General features: G+C 38.2%; 1 protein-coding gene and 1 long non-coding RNA gene across 9 annotated transcripts in view; one reads left to right on the top strand and one right to left on the bottom strand.

Annotated features, from left to right (window-relative positions):
* The window catches only part of LOC123797216 (uncharacterized), a 210469-nt gene that overhangs the window by 156058 nt on the left and 42288 nt on the right, over positions 1-12123 (bottom strand). The gene's annotated exons all lie outside the window — the stretch shown is intronic.
* The window catches only part of CNKSR2 (connector enhancer of kinase suppressor of Ras 2), a 255489-nt gene that overhangs the window by 206557 nt on the left and 36809 nt on the right, over positions 1-12123 (top strand). For all 5 annotated transcript variants that reach the window (XM_087860268.1, XM_087860267.1, XM_045804992.2 and 2 more), the window contains 3 exons: positions 1364-1431; positions 7317-7417; positions 9738-10284. In XM_087860268.1, coding sequence (XP_087716394.1) covers positions 1364-1431; positions 7317-7417; positions 9738-10284 — 716 coding nt within the window. The remainder of the gene's footprint in view (positions 1-1363; positions 1432-7316; positions 7418-9737; positions 10285-12123) is intronic.

The following is a 12123-nucleotide window of genomic DNA, read 5'->3' as shown; positions in this document are numbered from 1 at the left end:
TTTCCCCATAGATCATTAAACTTAAATGACCTTCATCAAAACTAATATTTCATAGTAAAATTTATTTTGACAGGCAAAGTCCATAACTTTCTCCCTCGTCAGTATATATTGTATGATATTAAGTATCTGTAAAAGAGCATTTGTTATGAAGACACAACCAGCAGTGATATTTGGAGTGCTTCTAAATTTGGAGCAACAGAATTAATAGGGTTCTGATCATCTTAAAACCCTCTATATTACAGATATTAACAGGTTTGCCTAAGACTTTTCTATCAAAATAGCATCTTTAGTGTGGGAACAATTTGTACTACAGCAAATTAGCTCATTGAAGACTCCATGTGTCAAGAGTAGCCAAGAACACATCTTTTATGTAGAATTATCTCATATATTCTTAAACATCTTAAAATAAATGTTTTTATTAAGTTTTGTAATTTTGGGGCACTGGGGTGGCTCAGTCAGTTAAGCGTCTGACTTTTGATATGAGCTCAGGTCATGATCCCAGGGTCATGAGATGGAGCCCCTTGTCAGGCTCCATGCTGGGCTTGGAGTCTGCTTAAGATTCTCTCTCCCTTGGGGCGCCTGGGTGGCGCAGTCGTTAAGCGTCTGCCTTTGGCTCAGGGCGTGGTAACGGAGTTCTGGGATGGAGCCCCACGTCAGGCTCTTCCGCTGGAAGCCTGCTTCTTCCTCTCCCACTCCCCCTGAGTGTGTTCCCTCTCTCGCTGGCTGTCTCTCTGTCAAATAAATAAATAAAATCTTTAAAAAAAAAAAAAAGATTCTCTCTCCCTCTCCCTTTGCCCCTCCCCATTCCCTCTCTAAAAATAATAATAATAATGTTTTTTATTTTAATTCCTGTATAGTTAATATACCATCTTATTAGTTTCAGGTATACAATGTATTGATTCAGCAATTCTTTACATTACTCAGTGCTCATTATGATAAGTGCACTCCTTAATCCCCATCACCTATTTCACCCAGCACGCCCCCCCCACCTACCTCCACTCTGGTAACCATCAGATTATTCTCTAGAGTTAAGAGTCTGTTCCTTGATTTGTCTCTCTCTTTTTTCCCCTTCATTCATTTGTTTTGTTTCTTAAATTCTACATATGACTGAAATGATTTGGTATTTGTCTTTCTGTGACTGACTCATTTCACTTAATATACTCCAGCTCTATCCATGTCATTGCAAACAGCAAGATTTCATTCTTTTTTATGACTGAATAATATTCCATTGTATATATATATATATATATATATATATATATATATATATATACCACATCTTCTTTATTCTTAAATATTTTTAAGAAGTAAAATATAAGAAATTAAGTTGCAATATTACTGATTTTAATATTTGTTTTTTCAGGTGGCTTAATAGAATCAATATGCTGACTGCAGGATATGCAGAAAGAGAGAGGATTAAGCAAGAACAAGGTAAAGGAATATTTTTTTTACAGTCGTGGGGTTTTTGTTTTGTTTTGCTGTTATCCTATACAGTGATTCAGTACTATCATTTGAATGAACATGCATACATCAGGCTGTGCTAATTTCTCTTCTGGGCACTTTGAATCCAAACCATAGCATCTTATAGGCAAGGTTTAGTAAACTAAACAGATGGGGAATAAACGCTGACATTTTTGGAGCACCTAGTATGTATTTTGTTGCTGTCTCTCTCAGTGTACTTGTAATGGAGGAAAAAAATCTTAGAAAGTCTATAATTGGTCCTAAATACTGACCAAAGTTCAGGTCCTTGTTAGTGCATTGTTTTTTTCTCGTTAGCAGTTTCATAGACACTTAAGTGGACTTTTATGCAAAGAGCTCAGATGGATGACCCCTTCTTCCATAAATTATCTCAATTGGTTATGATCTTCAGTTCTGTTCATCTGTTACTCTATGATCTTGCCTCGGTATTGACCTCAGATTTACAAAAGACTATGTCATTATGCAGAATTAAAATTTTACTGAAAGCTGTGGTCACCATTCCGAAGTTGCTTTACATTTCCAAAAAGTGTTTATTGTACATCCCTTGTAAGCATCAACAGGTTTTGGAAATCTTTTGAGACTTCCTCAAATCAGAGAAATTCCACGGATTGATATATATACAAACATATTTCTAGTTGTGTCTCCAGTGGGCATAGCCTATTTGTTTATGTGGAGATTCTAAAAACCTCTGTTTCCTCTCAGAGCAAAACCTCAGCCAAAACTTTTCTAAACATCTAAAAGCTAAAGGTTAGAAAGATCTAAGGAAGATAACTAGATCCCAAAACCAATCTGTCAGCAAGTGTTTAGGGCAGGGGTTGGCGAGCTTTCTGTGAAGAGCCAAGTAGTTAATATTTTAGGCTTTGCATGCCCAAAAGATTTCTGTCTAAACTAGTCAAAGTCGGCCATTCCAGTACAAAAGCAACTGTACACACAGGAAGGATGTGGCTGGCCTCTAATAAAGCTTTATTTATGGACACTAAATTTAATTTCATATCATTTTTTACATTTCAAAAAATATTCTTCCTTTGATTTCTTAACCATGTAAAAATGTAAACACCATTCTTGATCCACAGACCATATAAAAACAGGCAGAGCTCATTTGGCCTGCAGGCCTTAGTTTACCAACCCCTGGTTTAGAACCTTTGAGTGAGGGAATCAGGATGGGTAGAACACCGAAGGGTGAGGAGTTAGGGCAGGAAGATTTCAAAGAAATAGCAAAACGTGGTTCCTGCCTATAGGAATATATCATCTTGCTGAGGATCTCAAAGATACACCGTTGAAATTGCTTAAGAAAAATTAAAGAACAACAAAACCAAAAAAAGAAAAACTGAGGAACAACATAAAGTAAATTACTCCTAATGGTTGTACAACATGCAGCTGACTTAAAAAATTTGCTAAGTGGATGCAAAATTAAAAAAAAAAAAACCTGCAAAGGAGGCAGGATTAATGAGGAAATAACATGCTAGAGGAAGTGGTCATGAGCCTGATGTAAAGTCAGCAGCGGAGGAGAAGGGAAGATATTTTATTCAATATGAAGCTTTTCAGTGTAATGCCTTCAACTAGCACTCTGATTAAATTAAGGTGAAATAGGCACCCATCCTGCCTGAAATTGCATTGAATTCTAGTAGAAAGGACACTCTTAATATAATACAGAAAATGAAATGTAAGAAAGTACAAATCAAGTTCTATGGAAATTTGGCTGGAGAGATTGCTTCCAGGAGGGGAATGGGAAAAGGCTTTATGTCGACTCCATTATTCGAACTCTTTCTCCCAGAATGAGTAGTAGAGTTAAGGAAGTAACAAAATAAAGCAGTCCTGAGAGTGGAAGCAGCAAATAACATGGAAGCAATCTCCATCAAGTCAGTGTGCACAGGCATATCCCAGCCAGGACTAGGAAGTCTCAGGCCGGTTATTAAGCCACATTTCTTCATTGTTAAAAGTTTGTTTAAGGAATAAAACTTTCATACTTCAACTTAATTTATAGGCCTAAAATTGTGTTAAGAGTACTAAAAAAAAGATATATCAGCCTTCCTTTTCACATTGTTTTAAAGTCATAAAACAGTTCTTTATAGGTGCATACAGATTTGTTTCTGATTTTTTTTTTAAGATGCAAGAATTAAAAGTGAGCAATGTACTGACAGGAAAATGAATCTTTGAAAAAATGTAATTTACATGAATAAGGAATCTTAGATTTTCAGGTTCAACTCCTATATTTTATCACTTTGAGCTTAGCATGGTCTTGATTTTAGTGAGTTTTCTTCATACTTGGTATTATATAGTTGAATTTCATTGTGGATTAAAGAACTGGTAAGTTATATTGCACATGCAGGTTCCAAAAAGTATTCAGTCCATGGATTCATGCTGCCCTGGTCATGTGAGTATATATTTTAGTGCCTTCTGGAGTGGTAGGCATTTATTGATAGAAGCTAATAGTTAATAATTCACCTCTCTCTTGCTAGCACAACGCAACCAGAATCTCTGAAATAATTTGGATTTCCACATAGAGTGTATATTCCTCAGGCACTCCGACATAGATCAGAAACATATGACAGTTCTAACCTTCTGCATAATTAGGTCTCATGGTATAGTCTATATAGAAAACAACTGGACACGTGTGTCTACTCCATGCTTTTGTACAGTTCTTTGACATCTCCCGAGTACCATTCTCAGCACTAACATTAAACTTCATACAAAATATAGCTCTTTGAGGGTTGGGAATCTTTCACAAACATGCAAAGGAGTAACTGCCAAGCACTTTTTATTTAAGTATCCAGTGCAGCTTGGAAGTGACTCTTGCATTGATTTAAATAAAAGTTTGGTGAATTGCTATCTGTAGCTATGGGAGTGTAAAGGATGTGGGCTTCTCTTTCATTATTTGTTGTTGTACTTAAAGAAAACAGGGTTACACTGAATTATGCCAAGATCACAGTTTGGCTAATTGTCTGCTAATCATTTTTCTGTATTTTTCCACCTTCAAGTCAGACATTCACGACACATTATTTTCTGTCATACATAAGGTCATTCTAAAGCTTTAATCAGATAAAAATAAACGAAATATATTGTATTTTTTGGTAGTTTTAGACGAAAAAGTCATTTTTCAAATTATCCTTTTATATCAACATGAAAAGTAAAGTGAAAATGTTCCTGTTCTATTGACAGCACTGTTTATTCATGATTAGTTCCTTATAAAATTGAATATCACTGCAAGAGACATTAACAGTTCCATTTATTTTGTACTAAATAAAAAGCTAAGAAAAATAAATTAATCTGCTCTTAGAATGCAAACCAAACTGGTTTCAGCCCCTGAGCAAACGGTGTGCCTGTGATTTCCCACACAAACCCCAAGTAAACCATGATTGAATTTTCTGTGTATGTTCCTCTCCGGAACACATCTGTCACTTGTAGTGATAGCTATGGAGAATTGGATAAAATGGCAATCATCTCCTTATCAACATGCTAATAAGGATCACTTGCGGTACTAATTCCTTGAGACCCCCAAGGTATCAGTGCAAAGGTCAAGGAGAAACTCAACACAGGTGCCACAGTTTCATGAAACAGTGGAAAGGGTAAAAACAGAGTGATATTGGTAAACCACTGCTTGGGGGGGGGGGTGCTGAGTCCCTTCACCTCCAGCAATGACTTCCCTGTAGTATTTCAAGCTCCCACAAAACTATCTAACCCAGATCCCAGAGCTTCAGAATTCACTTATCATCGCTGAAACTTGCTACAAGAAAACAAACAAACAAACAAACAAACAAACCCTAATGTCCAAGAAGATAAACATAAGGCATCTATCTCCTGTGTGATCTGGGTCAGACTATCCGAGCATGCTACCTGCAGATCCACCCAAGAAGATCAGGGGTCCTAATATTTATTGAGTGCTATCAAGGTGTGAAGCACTTGAATATATATTACCTCATTTAGTACCATCCACACACATACACACAACTCTGAAAGGCGATTATCATCAGCCCCGTTTTACAGATGTCAAAACAGACTCAGGTTTAGTAACCATCACAAGAGCACAGAGATGCTAAGTGGTACAGCCAAGAACTGAACGTACATCTACCCAACTATATAGTTCATGCTTTCCCCACCATTGTTTGTTGGGTACATCTCTAGGCAACTGCATCAATTCATATTTGAGGGGAAACTTATTATACTGGCTGTCACCAGCATGGTCCATTGTAAATACCAGACACAAATTTAGATTAACTAGTTTCTGCTTATCTTTTCGTCAAAGGGAATAATTAAAGTAGGAATAGCATTTTCAAAGTTTTTGTATTTTGAGGCCTGAATATAATAATCTCTGTTGCTGAAGAATTGCTGTTCACGATAGCCAGAGTCATAGAGCAGCAGGAGGAGGGGGGCTTACAGCATCATGAATAGGGGCACCTGGGTGGCTCAGTCGCTTTAGTGTCTCCCTTCGCTCAGGTCATGATCCCAGGGTCCTGGGATTGAGTCCTGCATCCGCTCCCTGCTGAGCAGGAAGCCTGCTCCTCCCTCTGCCTCCCGCTCCCCCTGCGTGTGTGCATTCACTCTCTTTCTCTCTCTCTACCAAATAAATAAAAATCTTTAAAATTTTTTTGAAAAAACATCTTGAATATATGTCAAATTAAATTTTCCCACTATGTCATACAAAAGAGTACCTTCAAGGTTTAGGGCAAGGTGATTTCTTAGTTCAAATCCCAGCTCTACTACTTTCTATTCAGCATATATAGTAAGTACTCAGTAAATGTTAGCTATGCTTATTAATAAGCACCACAAGGAAAATGTATATAAATATTACAGTATAGGAATTCCTGGGTGGAGAGGGGTTCCTGTAAAAAGACGTGCCATGATTTTTCACCTAAATCTGCATATCATTTAGGCCTTATGATGGTTCTTTTGTGATTTGGATTTTCATAGGAATAAGGAACATATGTTTTAATATTTTTTCTCTTCTTTTATCATCTGAGATTCATATGGGTAATACTTGTAGGTTTTTCCTTGTAAATCTTGTAAAGAATTAACCTAGAGTTAAGGGTGGTTAAGATATTAGTGGAACAGGTTCTGATTATTGGCCTTTGTGCTGTATTTCACTTACTCAACTGATTTCTCTCTCAGAGTTTTTTTCCTTCCCTCTTGTCTGAGGTCTGCCAAATCTAGCGGCTTACATTTTCTACCCTTTTAAGTAGTTCTGGAAGTTTGGAACTTGCGGCCCACATCAGCAAATTTGCCCTTTTGCATTTGGCAAGAATCAAGATTTGCCATGTGTTTCCAAGTAGAGGTGGGAGTATGGTGTTATAGAGATTCATGTCAGCATGACTCTGGAAACAGCGATTGTTAGATAACCAGTGAATTGAAGCCAGAAAAGAGAATTGAGAACATTATTTTTGGAGCTGTTTATATCTGTAGAGATCTACAGCAGTATATATATATATATATATATATTGCTTTTCTTTGAGTGTTCATCTTTAGGGTAAAATGGTACACCTTTCAGGGGCATCGTGTGATATCATTCATTAATTAAAGGTTCAGGATAAATTGGCCTGGAATCTAAAGCACCCTAAACCCGATTTGGCTAATGCAGTGTCTGTTTCTTAACTCCTTAAAATTGTAGCTATGTATATATAATTGCTTGCTTTAAAGGTTGAAATTAGGTGATTGTGCTCTTCCTTCTTCCTCAAAACCCAGCCGAAAATAAAAGCTGGTGGGCCTGGAGTAGGAGGTGCTGGGGAACGGGGTGTAGGAGTGGAATTTAAATTTCCTTGTGTTAGCTGGTAGTGTATGTTCCTGAAAATATGGCTAGAAACATTTAATAGAATGTTATTGTATCTATGTGTGTGAATTTACAGATTACTGGAGTGAGAGTGACAAGGAAGAAGCGGATACTCCATCAACACCCAAACAGGACAGCCCTCCACCCCCCTACGATACATACCCGCGGCCTCCCTCTGTAAGTTGTCAACAGGCATGTTACCATAATTTGGCATCAGATTCTTTGACCAGGAATACCCCTTCGTTCATTAAAAACAATTATGTAGTGAATTGCATGTCGGACCTCAGGATTCCTAAGAGGAAGGAAAATAGGGAATAGGGAATCTAAAAGCTATAAGGGGGAAAAATTTAAGTATGCAAAGATTGTTTAATGAGGAGAAATAGTCACCACAGTTTCCAGGCATAATAAATATCTGCCCAGGTCTATTTTTAGAGTAGCCTTCACAGAAATGTCATCAACAAAAAAAATTTTCTTAGAAAAAGATATATAAATGGACCTTATATATTCCTACACTAATAAAGTTCATTCCTGTGTCCTTAAGAAACAATTCATAAAAATTAATATTATATCTATATTGAACACATGTTTTGACATACAGCTTTTTAGACAGTCACGGGGTCTGGCTTAGTGTATGTGTTTATATGGTACTCCAGGCTTCTTAAACCTGTATAAATTATTCTGTGTATAGACTATACTTTAATCTTTTAATGGGCTAAACAACTGTCCTGGTTTTCTCGGGACTATCCCACTTTATGCCCGTTTCCCATCAGAATTATTAAGAGCATCTCAGTAGTGTCCCAGTTTTGACAATATATTACATGGTTATGGCATCATAAGAGTCAATTCTGCCTATCTTGGGACTGAGTCTTCCACATAGGAAATGGAAGCTTTATTTAAGTGACAACAGCAGCCAACCTAATTACACCTCCATATTACTCTAGAGGATTTTAAATAAGAAAAGCACTACACAAGATGTTGATATAATTTGAGGCCACTTCTCAGTCTTGGCTGTGCATAAGAATCACCTCTGGAACATTTTAGAAATGCAGATGCAGACATTAAATCAGAATATCTGGGACTACAAATAGCTCACTGGACTAGACTATGGACCTTTTGCAAACAGGGACCCTGTTAGATTGATCTACACATACCCAAGGCCTAGCCCAGCACTGGCACTTATTTATTAAGTGCTTAATAAATATTTCTGAAATAAACAAATGGGCACTTTTGGCCAATAACTAAAAGGGGAAGCCACATTTTTAATAACAACGTTTGATGACAATGTCTATTACCTAAGAATTGTTCCTATATGTATGCACATTTCTTTAATGAATACAGCAGTTTAGTGAGTGCAACAGAATTCAAGGATGAGGGATAGAAATGAAATCATGAAGTCAGTGACAAGGTATAGTTTATTTCATGTTTTCTCTCTTTCCCTAAAACATCAGGGCCTGAATAATTCCTTTAAAATATTTCTAAAAGAAGAAGAAAGGGAAGCTGCAGCTTCAGAGAACAGCTCTTTAATAATAGCAGCTTGGGGATTTTAAGAAGGAAACTATTTATATGTTATTAACATGTGGGAAGATAAACTGCCCCCAGAAGATGCCACTTAACTTCTCCTCCTCTAGCCAGAGGGGCAGTATGTGCTTTCGCCTCAGCCAGGCTTGTCCTGACCACAGCCCCAGCCCCGTTTGCCAGATCACATTTGATAAATCTGGCTCCTGCCAGAAAGGAGCCCGGGCAGATCTGTTAGGCACAGGAGCTAGAGTAAGCCTTTTCCCCAGCAGGGGCGCCTGCAAGTCCTTTAAGGCACTCACTTGATGCCAGTCCTTTTTCTTTGTTGTGCTTTTTGCTATGTTATATATTCCCCAACTTGAAATTCTGGGAATAAAAGTATCCCATTTGTCAAGGCAAATGCTAATCCTCATCAGGATATAATCTCATCCTGTCTATATTTTTCACTCTCTACAAAGCACCACAAATTGACCAGACCCTAAGAAAGCTTTTCCTTGGGGCCCATAGGAGCAGACACTCAGTTGTGAGGAAGAGGAGGAGTTCTGTCTGATTATAGGCATCTTGTTTTAACATCCAAAGCCTCTTTCCTTGCCCTCACCCCCAAACTCCATAAAATCCGGAAATATGAATTTGACAACAATTGTTCATGGTTTCAAATGCATCGAGATTTTTAAAACTTCAGATTTTTGTTGTTGCTGAATATTTCTTATGTAAGCATTCAGATTTTCTTAGGCTTCATTGTAAAATTTTGCATGTTAATATGTTAGATTTTTCATGAGCATCTGGTAGAGCTGCATTTAAACACTCCACATCTCAGTCCCTTGAAAGATCAGCCAGAGCCTAACTTTGAGATGTCTGTGAACTTGACTAGTAGTCATTAACTTGACTGGTAAATGTTAGCTGGTGGAAATCTAATGTGTGCTTTGCTGACAGATGTGGTCCATTATTTCTGTGGAGACTGATCAGAGGCTCTTTTCCACAGATGAGCTGTGCCAGTCCTTATGTGGAAGCCAAACACAGCCGGCTCTCTTCCACAGAGACCTCTCAGTCACAGTCCTCCCATGAGGAGTTTCGCCAGGAAGTAACCGGGAGCAGTGCAGTGTCCCCCATTCGCAAGACAGCCAGTCAGCGCCGCTCCTGGCAGGATTTAATCGAGACGCCCCTGACAAGCTCTGGATTACACTATCTTCAGACTCTGCCCCTGGAGGATTCTGTCTTCTCTGACTCCGCGGCCATCTCCCCAGAGCACAGGCGGCAGTCCACTCTTCCGACTCAGAAGTGCCACCTACAGGATCACTATGGGCCGTACCCCTTGGCCGAGAGCGAGAGGATGCAAGTGTTAAATGGAAATGGGGGCAAGCCTCGAAGTTTTACTCTGCCTCGAGATAGCGGGTTCAACCACTGCTGTCTGAACGCGCCGGTTAGTGCCTGTGACCCGCAGGATGACGTGCAGCCCACAGAGGTGGAGGAAGAGGAGGAGGAGGAGGAGGAGGAAGGGGAGGCAGCAGGGGAAAACATAGGAGACAAAAGTAAGTATGTTGGAGATGCTTAGCCTGTGTACACAGAGTCCTAACCTTTTCAAACTTCTTATTTTAAGAAAATAGAATTTTGTTTCCCCTTTTTCTTAAAATAATGGTCGTGCAGCACAGAAAGTTAGGTACCCCTTGGTGTTTTACTTTCAGAACTTGAGTAACATGGGGGACAAAGATGGATAACGAAACCTATATCCCAGAACACCCAAAGCTTAGAGCAAATGGTTTTCCCCAGTTACCCATTTGCCTTTTAAGGTTAATGATAGTCATTTCTTTTCCTTCCTCCTCTTATCCACTTTCTTGTCCCTTGCATGCATCATCCCTTTGGTCCACAGTCATTGCCCCCTGAGTTTGGGTTAAGAAACTAAATGCTTTAAGCAGGGCGTTAGCAGAACCTTGGTTGAATATGTAAGTGAACACAAACACACACACACCCACCCCCACACACACATTCATATACATATACAACTTCCCTTTCCATCATTAAAAGATTTAAAGGAAAAATTCAGAGGAGTTTTTCCAAGAAGAAATTTAAAATAGCACTTCTGTCAACTCCAAATAGTTGAAATAACCAGTTTTCCAAAAGCATTTATTTACTTTCTTGGTATGTATGTTGACTGTAAAACTCAATTTATGTGAATCAACTCAAGAGAGACAAAGTCAATTAAGTAATCCTCTGCTTGTTGGCATTAAGAATATGTTTACTAATTATCAAGTTCTTTATCCAACATGACTTACCAAGCATCTGCTTATAATCAATGTTCTACACCAGTCCAGAAACCCAGCCTATTTTAAGGGAAAGGCTAGAACTCAGTTATTTTACTTAGAAAGAAAATCTAGGTTTGGCTATAAGTCCTGAATGTAAAATTACCCCCCCCCCAGGAAAATAGTGTTAAAGTAGTGGTAAAAAACTGTTTGCATGTCTGTATTCAAAATGAAGTTTGGGCCAGTTAGTGCAGATGTCCCAAGCCAATGTTGATGAAACCACAGTTGCTGGTTTGGTCCCACTAAGGCATTAGATTTCTCTTTTTAAAGGATACAAGCAGACTCTATCCATCAGCCCATTTTGTGAGTATACAAGACTTTGACTATGGGATATATTACTGTAAGCTCTTCATCATAACTGGAAAAACCACTCAGAGCTTACAAAGGACCAGCAGGTCAGGAGCCTCATACCCGTGTTAAGCTTGGCTTATTTAAAATGAGGGTCACTTTGGAGATGATTAACAAAAAAACACAGTAGACTTCCTTTTATGGTACGGATCTTCATTGCATTATTTAATGGGAATTAAATTATATCTTCTACCATCAAAATATGAGTCACTTGTGATAAAATTCATACGTTAAAGCAGTTTCCATGTGAAATGTATTTTAGCCATAATCTCCATGAAGAGCATTACAAAAGTTATACTATTGGTGCAGGAAAAGGGAATTACCATCTATTACCTGCAAAGGCCTCCCAGCATTCACATTTATCAGAGATTATGGAAGAGTCTGGTAGAAGAAATATCTAGGAGCCATGTTAGGCCTCTGTAGGACTTCTGGCAAGCATAATAATACATTTTTACTGTTATGATGTTTTACCAAAATTAGTACATTGTTTTCTAAAATTTAAAGATGAGTTAGAAACTTCGTTTCAACTGTCACCCAGGTGCTGCACAACTGCTATAACTATGTGAGGTTTGTTCAGTATTGTACAAACATATCGGGGAAAATACTTTATCTTTGCCATTTTAAAATAAATTGTGTCGACATTTGCACAGCCCTAGAGAATTCTGGGACTAGAGAATTCTGTTCAGAAAACATCTCCTCATGGCCGCAGGTAGAAGTCACTGA

This window comes from Ursus americanus, chromosome X (assembly GCF_024610735.1).
Source record: "Ursus americanus isolate L20-20 chromosome X, mUrsAme1.1.p, whole genome shotgun sequence".
In the NCBI taxonomy this organism is placed as follows: Eukaryota; Metazoa; Chordata; class Mammalia; order Carnivora; family Ursidae; genus Ursus; species Ursus americanus.
The sequence above is the reverse complement of the archived record's forward strand: the minus strand, read 5'-3'. Positions and strand labels throughout refer to the sequence as shown.